The 16,800-nt window shown below is 48.8% G+C and overlaps 6 protein-coding genes across 6 annotated transcripts; all 6 read left to right on the top strand.

Annotated features, from left to right (window-relative positions):
• Positions 1 to 441: 441 nt before the first annotated feature.
• Positions 442 to 4,035, top strand: N7520_011268 (WD repeat protein; the record flags this gene model as incomplete). Its single annotated transcript, XM_057145201.1, has 8 exons — positions 442 to 478; positions 551 to 629; positions 781 to 2,014; positions 2,089 to 2,305; positions 2,392 to 3,338; positions 3,393 to 3,481; positions 3,540 to 3,735; positions 3,787 to 4,035. The coding sequence occupies 8 exons, from the start codon at positions 442 to 444 to the stop codon at positions 4,033 to 4,035; spliced, it is 3,048 nt and encodes a 1,015-aa protein (XP_056990955.1).
• A 601-nt stretch (positions 4,036 to 4,636) lies between these two features.
• Positions 4,637 to 4,819, top strand: N7520_011267 (uncharacterized protein; the record flags this gene model as incomplete). Its single annotated transcript, XM_057145200.1, has 1 exon — positions 4,637 to 4,819. One exon carries the CDS (start codon positions 4,637 to 4,639, stop codon positions 4,817 to 4,819), a length of 183 nt encoding a protein of 60 aa, XP_056990954.1.
• A 236-nt stretch (positions 4,820 to 5,055) lies between these two features.
• On the top strand, positions 5,056 to 8,005 carry N7520_011266 (uncharacterized protein; the record flags this gene model as incomplete). Its single annotated transcript, XM_057145199.1, has 2 exons — positions 5,056 to 5,297; positions 5,371 to 8,005. 2 exons carry the CDS (start codon positions 5,056 to 5,058, stop codon positions 8,003 to 8,005), a joined length of 2,877 nt encoding a protein of 958 aa, XP_056990953.1.
• Positions 8,006 to 8,311: 306 nt separating this feature from the next.
• N7520_011265 (tetratricopeptide repeat protein) lies at positions 8,312 to 10,024 on the top strand (the record flags this gene model as incomplete). Its single annotated transcript, XM_057145198.1, has 1 exon — positions 8,312 to 10,024. One exon carries the CDS (start codon positions 8,312 to 8,314, stop codon positions 10,022 to 10,024), a length of 1,713 nt encoding a protein of 570 aa, XP_056990952.1.
• Positions 10,025 to 11,049: 1,025 nt separating this feature from the next.
• Positions 11,050 to 12,826, top strand: N7520_011264 (uncharacterized protein; the record flags this gene model as incomplete). Its single annotated transcript, XM_057145197.1, has 7 exons — positions 11,050 to 11,096; positions 11,149 to 11,194; positions 11,250 to 11,418; positions 11,471 to 11,675; positions 11,736 to 12,306; positions 12,454 to 12,522; positions 12,578 to 12,826. 7 exons carry the CDS (start codon positions 11,050 to 11,052, stop codon positions 12,824 to 12,826), a joined length of 1,356 nt encoding a protein of 451 aa, XP_056990951.1.
• A 1,569-nt stretch (positions 12,827 to 14,395) lies between these two features.
• N7520_011263 (tRNA lysidine(34) synthetase) lies at positions 14,396 to 16,562 on the top strand (the record flags this gene model as incomplete). The annotated part of the gene is made up of 3 exons (XM_057145196.1): positions 14,396 to 14,531; positions 14,611 to 14,784; positions 14,881 to 16,562. The coding sequence occupies 3 exons, from the start codon at positions 14,396 to 14,398 to the stop codon at positions 16,560 to 16,562; spliced, it is 1,992 nt and encodes a 663-aa protein (XP_056990950.1).
• Positions 16,563 to 16,800: the final 238 nt, after the last annotated feature.

Genomic DNA, 16,800 nt, shown 5'->3' with positions numbered 1-16,800 from the left:
ATACCACGGCTTATAATTTTCCGAACTACCGAACGGCCGACAACATTGAAGTAGTTTAGATGGGCAATATAATTTTGAATATTCCTTTGATTGGTAGTTCCTGTATAACTTGTTAATAGATGGGAATATCAGATGACATCAGATGGGGAGGCATAAGGGCATTTGGAGTACCAAAAATGGTCCCGGAGTACGGCCGAATGGCGAGCGCTATGGCGTCTCTGCCCCTGTCGGTCCCCAACCTTCCCCTCATTTACATATTCCCGTACTTATTCTATCAATTTCAGCAATTTCACACTTGTTGTTGGGGGATCGTCGTAGATGCATCTGTGACGTCGTTCTCATCCCCACCAAACACGAGCAAGTGATCGGCCTCGATTGAGGCAGATAAGCTCCGCATCTCCTCCGCAATTTGTCTCTCTTCCACATACCCAATTTGCATGTATGGCACGAAAACTTAGCCACCAGAGGGTCACTTATGGTCAGTCTTTCTCCCATTCCTACTTAGAATTTGCCCTCGAATTGCGATGCTGATCCTTTTTTTTCATTACAGTGCTTCCTCTGCCTGATGCCCCCGGCGGGCACCGGCTGGGAGTTAATGGGTTGACCGTTGATCCTCAAAACTCCATCCTGTAAGCGCCCTTTGCCTTCAGATCCCCAGATTGAAAAAGTTGAGAAACTTCTGGAACCGAAGCGACTGCAATGGTCGTTCCTCCCCCAAGACTCGACCCTTTCCCCATGTGGGTTGCACAGCTTTTAATGTGACGTCTTTCCCTACTACAGGTACTCCGCGGGCCGTGACGGTGTTATCTGTTCCTGGGATCTCGACTTCCCTCAAACTCCCTTCCACGCCTCAAACCCATACGCAGATTCCAGTCGACAACCGGGCCCAACTCGTTTCAAGACTCAGGTTCAGGCCCATAGTCACTGGATTAACGATATCGTCTTGACCCAGGACAACTCCGCGCTCGTATCCGCATCGTCTGATACGACCGTTCGACTCTGGCGGCCGCACTCTGAATCTACCGAAGTTCCAGAACGGATTGGAAAACATACAGACTACGTTAAGGCGCTGGCCAGCCCCGGCGGGCAGGCTAGTTGGGTTGCGTCGGGTGGACTTGACCACAAGCTGTTCTTGTGGGACCTGAATGGAGGCGGAGAGATCTTGGGTATTGATGCCTGCGATGACGATGCGACTGAAAAGGGTTCTATCTATGCACTAGGAGCCGGATCGTCGGTGCTCGCCAGCGGCGGACCGGAGAACGTCGTCCGGGTATGGGACCCCAAGTCCGGGAAACTGATCACGAAGTTTGTAGGCCATACAGACAATATTCGGGATATTTTGATCAATCAGGCCGGAGATACTATCATGACTGCTTCGTCAGATCAGACCATCAAGATATGGTCTCTCACCGCAGGTCGTTGCATGAACACCCTGACTATGCACAATGATAGCGTCTGGTCTCTTTACTCTGATCATCCGGATCTTTCTGTCTTTTACTCCAGTGATCGCTCGGGATTGGTCGCCAAGACTGACGCGCGGCGGTCGTCGGATGTGGAACAGGGTGTTTGTGTTGCAGCACTTCAAGAACATGAAGGTGTTGTGAAAGTTGCGGTTTGTGGCGATTTCATCTGGACAGCTACTCCTACGTCGAGCATCAATCGCTGGAAGGATGTTGACACTACACTTGAGATTGAGTCGCCTCCGGAACCCGTGCATTCCATCGACTCGGCTACTGCTGCGCCGGTACCAGATAAGACAAAGAAGATTCCATGCAACGCAGTGTTGCAACTATCGGCAACATCTTCTCTGCTAGGGAGCTCTCCCTCCTCGAGGGTCAATACCCCAGAACCTGATTTGGAGACTGATATTGAGTTGCCAATCCCCGTACATTCGCAGCCGGAAGAGAGTATTGAAGGACAGCATGGATTGATCAAATGCTTGATGCTGAATGACAGAAAGCGGACACTCACACAAGATTCAGCAGGAGAGGTTGTCCTATGGGATCTGCTAAAGGTATGTTGGAATACGTTGAAAGCTGCTTCAAGGTTTAGCAGTTCTGTTTAAATACTCATTGACATGGAATGCAGTGTGTTCCCGTGCAAGCGTATGGAAAACGACACATCGAAGATGTAGCCGATGAGCTCAATACTACAGAGAGTATTGCCCATTGGTGCACGATCGATATCCGCACAGGCAGACTTTCAGTGATCTTGGAGCCCAACCACTGCTTTGATGCTGAAGTCTATGCAGACGAGGCAGGCTTGTCAGACGCCGACCTTTCGCAGTTCCGTGATGACCAACGAAGTAAGTATGGTTTCATATCCATGCGTGTTTATCCTGCACTATAACCTCTCATGACTGGTCTTGAATTCTACTGACATAAAGTTTAGTCAACCTTGGGAAATGGGTTTTGCGCTGGCTGTTTGCTCCTTTGGTGGACGAGGAAATTCGACGCGATAGCGAGTACCGTGAGACTGCCATCGCAAAGGCCGACGAGCTTGCCAGGCTCAATCCTTTGAGTACCTCCGTGCCTGGTGATGACATTCCTCGTAGTGTGGGAATTCCCATCTCGCAAGATCCCTCTATGACGACCTTACGTCCAAATGTTGATTATCCCGGGAGCCCCAACGCTTCGGGCTTCGGGATCAATGTTGGCACGCCTTCTTCAGTAAACTATCTCAGCACCTCAATGACGAGCAGCCTCTCCCCATTCCCGAACTTTGAAGCAGACATTCCAGACGTGCCATCATCCCATCCCAACCCCGATGCCGTACCGTCTTCCTTTTCCGAAAAAGCTAACGACTATTTTTCGTCACGGGTGGCTCAGGATAATGATAAACTACCCATGTCTCCGATTGATGGTACCCCGGGGCTTCCCCAGTCCCCAGCAGAGCCTGATAAGGAGGAACGCAAGAAGGGCAGCTCCTTGTTTGGAAAGAAATTCCGCATGGACATCAAGAAGTTAGGTCGAACATCCACCGAACAAAAGCCGCAAATCCAAGAAGAAAAGATCGAGGAATCCGAAGTATCGTCTGTCAAGGAGGAGAAGGTATACGACCCCAATATCAGTGGCGTTATCGATCGCATTCGTCATGAATATGACGAATTTCTGGCCACGAACCCAACTCGAGAATTGGTGACGGCCATCACTCCCAGCGCAACGAGCGAGACTCCTCGTCTTCATATTCCCTCTCGGACTGCCGTCTTCATTCAAGAAGAGACAGGTGATACTGCAGTGGCCTCCGACCTGTATCGAGGAAGCGTGGGCCGCATGGGGCAAGAGATTGAGCGATTGGAAAAATCCATTCCACATTGGCTTGGCGAACTTTTGCTCAAGGTAACGCTTTTCGTTCCGTGATATTCACTCTAGTCGTGCTAACCATATTTCTAGAATCAAATTCCATTCAAGGAACAGGTCAAGATTGCTTTCATCTTGAAGCCTTTCGATGACTTGTTGCCACCAGTTGTCAAGCCAGAAGTGTAAGTCCTTTTTCGAAGGTATTTTTGATCTACAAACTTATTGGTTCTTAAATTATAGAGCGACTTCAAATGGAGGCCCACCACCCCTTAATCCCAATGGCGCCAACAGCTCTCGTCTGAACGCTAATCGGATGTTGCGTGCTAAGAAGGTGCTAGCCTACGTGGCTGAGCGCATTGATCCCCCGCACCCCGATGATCCGGAAGATAGTGTCATGCCAGCGGAGGAGTACCTTGAACTCTACTGCCAGAAAATCGTAAGTTATCTCCCATTCCGTGGTGTTTTCTTTCCTAATTCATATCTTTAGTTATGTCCACCAAATATGACTCTTGCTACCATCCGAACATGTCTCTGGCGTACCTCTGGTGACATGGTTCTGTACTACAAGGCAAATGGCAAGAAAGAGATACAAAATCCCTCGACCCTGACTAGCCACAATGAGAATCATGGCGCCAGCAGGGATACCGGTTTTACCAATGGGAACCACCACGCGCCCCCAGGCAGCATTCACTCAATGACGAATTCAGGGTCTGTTTCTGGATCGGTGGTCACGTAAGGTTGTTTTCCGAATCGTGTTACTTTGTATTGGGTTGGTATGTTGGCTTTCTGGCTTGCTAGCGATGAGCGCGGCCATTTCTATCGTTTGGCTAGCGAGGGATGGATTCGGGTACATAGGAAGATGCTCTCTGATACCCCTGCTTTTTCCATTCGCCTTTTCTATGTGTGATATTTTCTTTGAGTAGGTCCAAGATGCCATTTGCATATGCCTATTTTTTTGCCATACTTCAATCCCATACTAAGCCCCATAGAGCCCCTAAGGGTGACGTGACTCTTGATTTGTATTCTTCAAGCGACACTTCGGACCTCCGGAAAGCCTTGCCCCGCCGTCGCCTCAAATGACTCCGATTGAGATACTATCTAGAATAGAGACCCGCATAACGGATTGGGACCAAACTAGTGATTGTGGCTTGCGTTAGTGCCCGCCTCTCGAGAATTCCCGGATCAATGAAATCGTTCGTGTCCCTGGAACGAGGCCCAGTTACAAATTTAGCCTATCGCTTAACCCCTGTTCCTCCACCCCTGTTCCTCGTGTTATCCCTGACCCACACCTTGGCACCTCGAATGGAATTTGCCCGGCAAAAAGATCGTTTAATGTCATGGCTTTCTTCGGGAACCCTGATCCACCCAACAGCACTCCACCGCTCGATTTCCCATTTAGCGAGGACTTTTTCTCCGAGACAAGTGGCTTGGCTGATACAAACCATGGTCAGGGCCGTCGTGACTCTGATATCCCCGGAGATGAGCTGCCCCAATACCTGGGAGTCATTGGTCCAACGTAGCGTGGCTTAGAGAATGAGCCGCATGTGTAAGATTGATCTGGCTGTTCGTGGAGTACATAAATCTTCCTCCCGCTGCCCCTTTCTCTAATTAGGGCTGAGAAATAACCGTCATTCGTTGGGTTGTTTTCGCTTTCTGCTTTCCCTCGTCACTCTTTTGAACGAATTTTGTCGTTATACACTCGTTTTCATTATTATACACTCATTAATCATACGTGCGCTCTGCACACCTTGCAGAAATGCCTGCCACCAATCGCTTGTTGAGCGCTGTGCTCTTCTCAGCTTCACTCATTAACCCGACATATGCAGTTTCGGGTGGATCATCATCAACAACAACAACAACCACATCAACCTGTAACTTGCTCCAGAATCCGTCATTCGAGACTGGCGACTTGACCGGCTGGGTCACTGCGGCCCATAACAATGATAAAGATACTTGTACTGTTGTATCTGGAGACGCCTCGGAGGGAAGCGGCTACTTGTTAGTTCCAAGCTCCCTTGAGAGCAATACGAGGCTCAAAATAATGATTATACTAACTCACTGGATGATTCAGCTCAACCCCCGCCGTTGACGGGTACGAATACCTGAAGCAGTCAGTTTCCGGTCTGAAGATTGGCCAAACCTATAAGCTCTCTACCGACTACCGCTATGTTTGGACTGGAGATGAGGCTCCTGTTTCTCCCTCGAATCTGTGCTATCTCGCCTGGTCCCAAGACAAATGGGACGGGTTGGTTGATGGGACACAGACAGTCTGGTCGTCACAGGATGCAGAGTGGACAACCTACAGCGTTGACTGGACTCCCACCAAGGAAACTTGTGATCTCTATCTCATCTACGCGTGTGTGCAAAACACCAACCTCAACTTTGATAACTTGAAGCTTGAAGGAACAGGATCTGCCTGCACAACTAGCACTGCTATTTCGTCTTCTAGTTCCACGCCTATCCCTGCTGCCAGCTCTGCAACTCTGAGCTCCGTTCAACTTCGTCCTAGCCCGTCCTCCAAGGCTTTGTCTCCTTTGGCATCTGCATCTGCATCCGCCAGCTACAGCCCCCTTCCTTTCCATCCTGATCATCACCATCATCATCATGATCACCACTCTGCGCAGCCCACTCCTTCTGAGCCTGCTTCCGCCAGCTACAGCCCCCTGCCTTTCCGTCCTGATCATCACCATCATCACCATCATCATCACCACTCTGAGCGTCCCACTCCTTCTGGGCCTGCTTCCGCCAGCTTTAGCCCCCCTCCTTTCCATCCTGATCATCACCATCACCATCATCATCACCACTCTGCGCGTCCCACTCCTTCTGGGCCTGCTTCCTCGCCCTGGAGTCGTCGTCCTATTTCAGCGACTCCTACGCCTTCTTTCACCCCTTCTGGGTCGGTGACAGTTGCTCCTTCATCTAATCCTTCGGGCCCTGTGGCTTCTGGCCACCCAGGCTCTGGCAACGGTAACGGCAACGGCTCTGGATCTGGATCTGGCTCTGGTAACGGCTCTGGCTCTGGCTCTGGATCTGGATCTGGATCTGGATCTGGATCTGGATCTGGCTCTGGCTCTGGATCTGGCTCTGGCTCTGGATCTGGCTCCGGCTCTGGTAATGGCTCTGGCTCTGGTAATGGCTCTGGCTCTGGATCTGGATCTGGATCTGGATCTGGCTCTGGTAATGGCTCTGGATCTGGATCTGGCTCTGGTAACGGCTCTGGATCTGGATCTGGATCTGGCAACGGCTCTGGATCTGGCTCTGGCAACGGCTCTGGATCTGGATCTGGCTCTGGTAACGGCTCTGGCTCTGGCTCTGGATCTGGATCTGGATCTGGATCTGGCTCTGGCAACGGCTCTGGATCTGGCTCTGGATCTGGCTCTGGATCTGGCTCTGGATCTGGCTCTGGATCTGGCTCTGGATCTGGATCTGGTTCTGGCCAGGTCACCACCTCTACAATCTTGACCACCCGGACCAGCACTATCACTGCGTGTCCCTCCACTGTTACCAATTGCCCTGCCCGTGATAAGACCACTTACCTGACCACTGAGACTGTCGTTGTGGGAACCACTGTCTGCCCTATTACCGAAGATGCCCGGCCTACTGCTACTGGTTCTACTAAGCAAATGACCACTTCTACCGCTTTCATGACACGCACCTCGACAATCACCGCCTGCCCCTCCTCCGTAAAGGATTGCCCCGCGACTGAAAAGTCCACTTATGTCACTACAGAGACAATTGTTGACTATACCACTATCTGCCCGGTTACTGCTGCTGAAGCCACCCAGACCGCAAGCTCTACTGCTTCATCCTACGCCGGCGCTAGCTCTACTGGCTCTGGGTCTGGGTCTACTAGCTCTACCTCCGGCTCAACTGGCTCCGGCTCAACTGGCTCTGGCTCTACTGGCTCTGGTTCTACTAGCTCTGGTTCTATTGGCTCCGGCTCAACTGGCTCCGGCTCAACTGGCTCCGGTTCAACTGGCTCCGGCTCAACTGGCTCTGGCTCTACTAGCTCTGGTTCTACTGGCTCTGGCTCTACTGGCTCTGGTTCTACTGGCTCTGGTTCTATTGGCTCCGGTTCAACTGGCTCCGGCTCAACTGGCTCTGGCTCTACTAGCTCTGGTTCTACTGGCTCTGGCTCTACTGGCTCTGGTTCTACTGGCTCTGGTTCTATTGGCTCCGGCTCAACTGGCTCTGGCTCAACTGGCTCTGGCTCTACTGGCTCTGGCTCTACTGGCTCTGGCTCTACTGGCTCTGGTTCTACTGGCTCTGGTTCTACTGGCTCCGGCTCAACTGGCTCTGGCTCTACTGGCTCTGGCTCAAATGGATCTGGCTTTGAATCGTCTGGCGAAAAGCATAGCACAACCACTATTTATTCGACCAAGATTGAGTCTGGAACAACCGATACTATTGCTGTTGCAACTGAGGTTTTAACTATCTCCGTTGCTGAAGCCTCCAGTACCGGTATCGTGGGTGTTGGTGCCATTGGAGTGCCCCCTGTGCGAAGCACAAACGTCCACATCCAGCCCACTCCTTCGGCATTTGCCACTTCAAGCTCTTCTGCTCCCCATCGCAGCTCTGGTGTAGGTTCTTTCTCCTCGACCACTAGTCCCGCTGCTCCGGTCTACACTGGTGCTGCTTCACCTTCGTTCATTTTCTCCACTGGCCTGATTGGCGCTTTGGCTTTTCTTGTTATGCTTTTTGTATAATAATTCAATATCTATGATAGATCGGACAGCCTGACGTGGTTTTAATTATCAAATGTGTTCTAATTCTACGAATAAAAAAGAAATCAAAAAAAAAAAATGACAATCTGTCAACCTTGCGTCCAAAGAGAACGAAGCTGCAGTGGAACCTCGGGTACCGATACATCATACCCCTCAGGCTCGGTCTGCGGGGCTTCCCACAGTGGAACCCGTCCATCTCGGCCTGGAAACCTTCAACATTACTACACTCGTGCCATTCACAAGCTATCCCTATTGACTGAAATCGTGCTATCAGGGTACTTGTCCAACATGACAATAATATCGCAGCCCAAAAGGAGCGACTACCCGTATGATTTAGGTACCTTTGGACGACTCATCACCACCACCAGTGCCGAAGCCCAGATCTGGTTCAATCGTGGTCTCACCTGGGTATATTCCTTCAATCACGATGAGGGGGCTAAATGCTTTGAGCAAGCCATTGCCCACGATGAATCCTGTGCCATTGCATATTGGGGTCTCGCTTATGCCCTCGGCCCAAATTACAATAAGTCTTGGGTGGTTTTCGGCGACGGTCTGAAGAAAACTATACAGCGCACGTACCAAGCTTGTCAGAAAGCAAAGGAACTTGCTCCTAGTGCAACTCCCTTGGAACAAGCATTGATTTCTGCCATCCAAGCTCGCTTCCAGAGCGACCAGCCAGCGGATCTTGCTCAGTACACCGCTCAAGATCGTGCCTATGCTGACGCAATGGAGGGGGCATATGACGCTTTTGGCGATGATCTTGATGTAGCAGTTTTGTACGCCGACTCTATGATGAGTTTGACTCCCTGGAAGCTGTGGAATTTGGAGACCGGGCAGCCGAACCCGGGTACACGTACCTTGGATGCAAAGAAAGTGCTAGAGAAGGCACTTCAACACAAGGATGCGTACCAACACCCGGGCTTGCTGCACTTGTACATTCATCTTATCGAGATGTCCCCCACACCAGAGCTGGGCCTAGTTCCGGCTGATTATCTACGCGAGCTCGTCCCAGATGCCGGTCATGTGAACCACATGCCCTCGCACTTGGATACCCTGGTCGGAGATTATCGGGCTGCTATACGCGCCAATCAGCGCGCCACCATTTCTGATGAGAAGTTCGTCCGTCTGGAGGGTGTGATGAACTTCTATTCCAACTATCGCATGCACAATTATCATACCCTTATCTATTCGGCGATGTTCGCAGGTCAGAAGCATGTTGCCCTCGATGCTGTAGAGCGCATGGAAGCAACTCTCCCAAAAGAGCTTCTCGTTCAAATGGCAGATTGGATTGAAGTCTTCCTGACAATTCGGCCACACGTCATGATTCGCTTCGGTATGTGGAATGAAATCATCAGCCTCCAAATCCCCGATGATCCAAAGCTCTACTGTGCCACTATTGCAGCTATACTATACGCGAAAGGTATCGCGTACGCAGCAACTGGGAACATTCCGGAAGCTGAGAAACACCGAGATCTACATAATGAAGCAGCCAAACTTGTTCCCGAGTCCCGTCTTGATTTCCCGAACAAATGTGTGGATACCATTAGTATCGCGACTGCGATGTTGGATGGTGAGATAGAATACCGACGTGGAAATCATACCAAGGCATTCGAACACCTCCGTCACTCCATCGAATTGGATGATGGTCTGGGATACAAGGAGCCGTGGAGCTGGATGCAACCTGCTCGCCATGCGTATGCTGCCCTTTTATTGGAGCAAGATCATGTTGAAGATGCAGCGACTGCGTATCGATGTGACCTGGGGCTCGATGACTCTGTGATTCGGGCACGTCAACACCCAAATAATGTTTGGGCTTTGCAGGGGTATCACGAGTGCTTGCTTCGATTGGGCCGCACTGCAGAGGCCAGAGTGATTGAGCCGCAGCTTAAGATTGCTTTGGCGGTGGCGGATATTCCTATCAAGTCCTCGTGTTTCTGTCGAACTGACATTTCACCGGCATCGGGTGTAGGAAAAACTTGCTCTGGTAATAGTTGCCTTTGACCTAGGGTACCTGACTATATAGATTATATGAAAACTTATTTACACCATAATCATATGATCTGCTATGTAATTTTACTAGTTTACTAAGTTTAATTCATACTGCATTCCTGGGAGAGTTGGGATATAACGACCTTTAGGTGAGAATAATTATTGACATCCGGGTGGTCCAGTGTGTAACACTCCCACGTCGGGCATTGCGTTGCGCGCCATTTGACAAGTTTGTCTGGGACTTGTAGGATGATGTCAATTGTCACTGGGGAACACTAACACAGGCGTATCCCCTCCAAAGTGCCTATCAAGGCATAGAGGAGGGGTTCCTCTGGTTTAGTGTTTTTGTTTTTTGATACTATTTTCACCTATATTATATACTCACTGCATCAGAATGTCACTTCAGATTTATACTAAGTCGATTGCTGGGCGCGGTACTATTGTGGGTGATTTATGGGTGATATTCTACTTGATGCAGATGAAGCCGTTCACAAGGTAACTTCAAAGTACCCGGTAAGAAGACGCAAAATGAGAGATTTCACGTACGATTCCCGGTTGTGTCAATATACACAATCACGATAATACTAGTACCTGTAGTAAAGATCTGCTTTTTATAAGACTATAGGTTCTTTTTGTATTCCTTTGCACCAGAAAATGGGAACAGCTCTCTCTCTATACGCTCCAACATGGCTGATTTCTAAGAACAATAATCAACGAAAGACAAGCTTTCCTTATCCCCTTGCTTCTTATGACACAGGAAGGTGCGAAATTAAGCGTTGAAACACTAATTAATTTTGTCAAGCGACTCTGGTTGTATAGTCTTTTGTGGATCTTAGCGGGTGAAATGATTGGTCCTGTCCTGCTTTCGGCATTTGATGCATTCAAACGCCGAGCGCCACCACCTACGGCTTCTATCCATGACACTTCAATGTTCTTCCTTTGACTTACACCGAAATGTCACACAACAGATTTCTTGATGCATTCGGGGCCTAATCAGATTTGTACTAGAATTCTCGTGTAATCAATTGCTCTTCATCATGCCTCGGGTAACCAAGCCGCCTGCGAAAGCTGCATGTCTGGCATGGTCAGTCACACCAACCCCTATCTATACTTTAAGTGCTAATGACTATTTTTAGTCGCTCATCGAAAACTCGATGCGATGGGCAGTATCCTTGCAGGAGTGTAAGGTCAATCTAGTCAAAATAATGCAGAAAACGGATCTAATCATAGCCCCCAGTGCTATAACAAAGGCCGAGATTGCAGCTTCCAACCCAGTCGCCGAGGTGGAGCTCGAAGAGGGATCCGATATGCTGAGACGCTGCAGCGCAATGACCGATCTGATAACGCACCATCAGAAACTATATTGCAGCATCGGTCTTCTCCCAGGAATGCGACGGAAACTCTTGGTCAGTCAAGGGCAGGCGCGATGGAAGTTATTTGGACTAACTCATTCATTAGACCCATTCCTTGAGAATACTATGGGGCTACTAACTCCATTCGTGGGTATTCATAATTTAGACCTGTCCCCAGACACGCTATCAGACACCGGTGAAGCTCTCCAACTGTGGGGTCAGCTCACTCCAGGTGATGGGTCCTTTGCCTCTGCGTCTATTGACGATGTGGATCTACCTACGATTCGGGCTTATCAGTCTGAAGAAGAAATGTATAAGAGTCAAGTGATCAAGTGATCTGCTAACAACTGAAAATGCTAACAATTTTGCAGCCTCAATGCCTACTATATCTACATGCACCCCTATTTCCCTTTGCTACCGCCGTGTCCGCACTTACAACATGAAGATCGATCTACCTTTGTTCAATCATCAAAACAGTTTGCTGAGCCGAAGAAAACCGATCTACCTTATTGGCCAGTATCTTCATTGAGTCTCGCGTTGTCAGCAATACTCGTTCTCATACCACCCATTTCCGATTCATCTCCAATGACTGAAGCTGCCGTTCTTCTGAGGCGCTCATATGCCCAGCTCTATGCACAGGCAGCTTTAGCCAGCGTCGAGAGAGAGGTTGATGAGTTGAGTCCCGCCTCGAGCATCAACTTGATAGGCGCCAGTATATCCCAAGAGCAAAGTCAGCTCCACTCACAGGTTCCACTTCCACTGGATCCAATTTTGGCACTTTTGGTCCTTGCAATGTATGAGTATTGTCAACGTGGAAATGTATCGCGGATGCGTGCTCGTGTGAACCATGCTGTGACCACGGCAATGGATATTTCCCTTCACGACCTTGGCTCAGCCACAACGGAATATTCTGAGGCGCAAAGACGCGCATGGTGGATGATAGTAAGTTGTTTTCCTCATCTATATTTGATTCATGATACTAAATAGGGCGAAAGATGTTTGTGGCATACATTTCATCAAATCTACATCTTACAGTATGGATTCGCATACCTCTCTAAATTTATTCTATTTATTATTGACAAAATATAGCCCCCCATCATCGCTTCTGATGATCCACGCATAACGACACCTTTCCCACGATTCGGTGTGAATCCAGAGGTATCATATTCTCCTTGACTCACTTGGGTCGATAACCTGCTGATTTGATATATAGCCTTGGGGACTTACAATACGAGTGCAAAAGCTTCTCTACGCTGCACATTCCATGGTCCAAAGGATTGAAAGTGTCGCTGACTCGCCACTTATATCCAATCTCGGCGACGAAATAAAGAAGCTCGATGCTCAAATTGTAATCTTGATGATCGAAGCAGACCAAAGTCTACGAGAGACATTCGATTTTGATGGTGAATGTTACGTTGCTGAGAATATGTGGAGAATCAGCCGTATCATGATTAATACGTAAGATTTTCTTCTCCAGGGAAATGACATACCTAATCATACTAACTGTGCTAAAGTGCTCGAATCCGTCTACATCGCTTCAGAGCTTTTGTTGATATTCCTCTATTCTTGGACAGATACTGTGATCTCATCTCGATCAACAGTCATGGCTTCTCTCATCCCTCACCTTCCAGTGTTGCTCATTGGCAATCCACTTTCCCATTCACAGAATACGAGTCCTCCAATATTTGCCTAAAATCTTCTTTGACGATTGCAAACGCGTTCCGCAGTTTACCGTATTCTCATCCCTGTGGGCCAGAAACCTGCCAAAGAGGATCCTTGAACCGAAGAGTCATGGTGCGATCACCATGCTGTATCGGAAGGGCCCCTCGAACTGTTCCTTTTCTTGTCTGCAGTGCAATGCAGGGCAGTTACACTTTACTCATGCTCTTCCATAGAGTACGCTCATGCCTGGAGTCGGGTCGTCTAGCATCTTGCTATCATCTACTGGGCAGACCAGACGCAGCGACTGAAATATCGGATGCCGAGCGACTAATTGAGGAATTGCGGCATGGAGTTGAGTCATTGGGTATTCCTTTGAAACAAGATAATATCTTCGAGGGCGTTGCGGGTGTCGGCCATGAGATCGAAAGTGCTTATTTGGCTGCATTTCCAGATTGTTCGCGGATTGATGCATAGGAATACCTTCAATATGCTTGGATTACTTCGGTTCCTTAAATTCCTACTTGGAGGCAGTTTTGGCTCTTCATCATGTCAGGGTCTGTGAAGGATGTCATTGAAAAACAGCAATATATCTATGCATTCTAGTAATTCGAGTTCAAGCCTTCGTCGATTCTTAAATAAGTGCCTGTTCACGGAGGTGAGCGGTTCCTGACCAGTCAACACACCTTGTTAGACTGGATAGGATCTCCAAGGTGCAGAATGATAGGCTTATCGGTTGCCATTCCGGCTAATGTTGAGACTGCCTGATTTATGGAACCCAATATATATATATATCTTTATCGTCTATAGTATCTAATCACACTCACAAATGCACATGTGCATGCTCAGGTGTACAACTATCAATGGATGTATGTATCCGATACCTAAGCCCACAGGTGAGGCTCTAATTTATAATATGATGGGCTATGAAAGTGTGGTACAGGTATGTATGTTTGAGAGATCAGATTTTGAACGATTGATGATTATATTTCGTAGCATTGACTTTGGCATTATATACCATTCTAATCAGTGACGCAATAACAAGCGGGTCTCCGTGGCGCAATTGGCTAGCGCGTCTGACTGTTAATCAGGAGGTTGGAAGTTCGAGCCTTCCCGGGGACGTTTCTTTTTGATCTTTTTACAATATCAACTTAGCGCATGTAAAGTCATTTTTTGTCTTTACTTAATTTTTGTTGGCAACTAAGCTAGTTGAGTTGTCTGATTGATATTTGACTTCGATCCGATCATTCAGTGGCAATGAATTGACTACTTATACTGGCCGACTCGACTCACTGTCTTCGGCAAAACTGATTATCCGAGATCCGAATATCAATCGCGAAAGAGCAATTGATCCGTCAACGCTGAACTCTCTATGGCGGGGAAGAATGCAATATCGGTCGCGCAATTTGCCGAGCACTTCCGCCTGGCATGGTCGGGGGTAAGAGGTATCGTTCCCCATGGCCGTAAAAGCATGGTCGGGGATGTGGTTCAACTACCGCGACGGATCGGTAAGTTACAAGACAAGATTCAATACTGACCTAAAACTGCGTATATTGAAGGCTCATGTCGACTGACTATTGTGCTCAGGTCTTGCCGTCAGCGGCGGTGCGGATTCCATGGCCCTCGCATACTTGTGTCGGCAATTAGAACTAACGCCCATCGGTGGGCCTATTTCCGTAACTGCCTTTGTGGTTGACCATCGCGCTCGACCTGAGAGTGGCGATGAAGCCAAATCCGTGAGCTCATGGTTGTCAGATATGGGTATGGATCTCATAATTGTGCCATCTGAACATGAGAGGAAAGATACCCGTTCCTCTTGTGGAGGATGATCTAAACTTGCATACTAATATCATCCAGGTATCGAGACCAAGATTTTGGATTTAAATTGGTCTTCATTCTCAAATATTCTAGACAAATCTACCCAAGATAATGTACAGATATCGATGCCAAGTGCCTTTGAAACACATGCCCGTCGGCTTCGATATCAAGCCCTTGGAACGGCCTGTCGCAACAAAGGCATCGAGGCCCTGCTCATGGGCCATCACCGAGATGACTCCATCGAGACAACCATTTGGCGCCTGGCTACAGGTGGTCGCCGTGCTGGTCTCGGCGGTATTCAAAGCATAGCTCGGATTCCCGAATGTCACGGTCTCTTTGGAGTCTCTGAAAGTGGCTCCTCGGTACGATTAGCACAGCCTAGCGCTACTTCTCAACCACCCATAGAGAAGGCCGCAGTCCCATCAGCCCAGTCTTCTCAAAAGGGGTACAGTCTGGCACCAACAAAAGTGGCCATTGCAACGGGTGGAATTCTCCTTTGTCGTCCTCTTATCTCTTTCTCTAAAAACCGACTCCTAGAGACTTGCCACCAAAACAATATTCCCTACGTCTCAGACCCGACTAATTTCGACCCTACCTTAACGCCCCGGAACGCCATTCGCAGCATGATATCATCCAAATCTTTACCTCGCGCTTTGCAGGGACCCCGGATCCTTTCCCTAATCCGTTCCAGCCGGGATCTTCTACAGGTATCCTCAAGCCTATCAGACCAGCTACTAGCATCGCGGTGTCACATTCACGACCTGAATCTCAGAACAGGCACAATGACTGTCCAGTTCAGAGATATACCAACCTGGATGGATCCCCTGTTGGCTCAGACATCCTCTGAACGAGCCCGGCAAATACAGGCTTTAACACTTCGGCGTATCACGGAACTCGTTTCCCCCTTCCCGGGGAATCATTTCTCACTGCGCAGCTTTGAGCCATTCGTCTCGCGCATTTTTGGTTCGGGCAACAAAAATGATCCCCCGGGGGACATGGTTCTAAAGCAATTTACACTAGGGGGTGTGATGTTTACCCCTGTGCAGACGAAAACCTCGTCTGGAGGGTCTGCAAAATCGCCAACTTGCAGTACGTGGCTTTTTTCACGGCAGCCTTTTATGAAGAATCGATCACCAGTCACATCTATCGAGATTCCTATACCGACACCCGATGAGGTAGTCTCAAATTCCCGACCGAGATACTCACAATGGACGCTCTGGGACGACCGGTACTGGATCCGGCTGTCTATTGCCCCGCTGAGGAAAGGTCAAGCTGAGTCTAAAAGCGCGACGTGTGAAAAGAGCATTTCCTTCACGATACGACCACTCCAGGAATCCGATTTCCAAACTATGCGCGACGAACCAGTTAAGAAAGGGCGCAAGAATAATCCTCCCGCGGTCCTTCTTACCCATTTGCGCAAATTTTTGTCGGCTCAGGCTCCAGGCCCTACGCGGTATACACTCCCCGTACTATTGCAAGAAGACTTTAATGCTGCCGATCTATCAGAAACTCAGAAAGTCGGCAAGTTATTGACATTGCCGGTGCTTGATTTCGATCTTTCGGGCCTTCGGCGTAAAGAAAATAAAAACAATGAGACTGAAATCATAGCAGGAGGTAGGACGTGGACTCTAAAGTGGGAGTGGATGTATAAGATGATTGATGCTGATGCATTGCGCCTGATGGGAAGGCCAGTGGAAGCTGAAGCAGCTAGTGTACAATAAGAAAGATAGACATAAAGAAAGAGAAATCCTGGCGGACTCGATCTCCAGAACTAGTATGCATGACACAAAATCATTTGTTCGTATGAGGCTGGAAAGTGACAAACAATCTCAATGGATACAAACAAATATGGGAGAGAACCTTTCGGCAGGGAGTCAAAAGTTAGAAGGAATTGTGTAAGTGTGGTATCACGGAATGGAAAGGAAAGTGATATGCAGCTTGCGGCGGGCCTGGAAAGAA

This window comes from Penicillium odoratum, assembly GCF_028828045.1.
Source record: "Penicillium odoratum strain IBT 22623 chromosome Unknown utg000008l_segment0_segment0, whole genome shotgun sequence".
In the NCBI taxonomy this organism is placed as follows: Eukaryota; Fungi; Ascomycota; class Eurotiomycetes; order Eurotiales; family Aspergillaceae; genus Penicillium; species Penicillium odoratum.
This window is presented reverse-complemented; position numbering and strand designations above follow the sequence as displayed.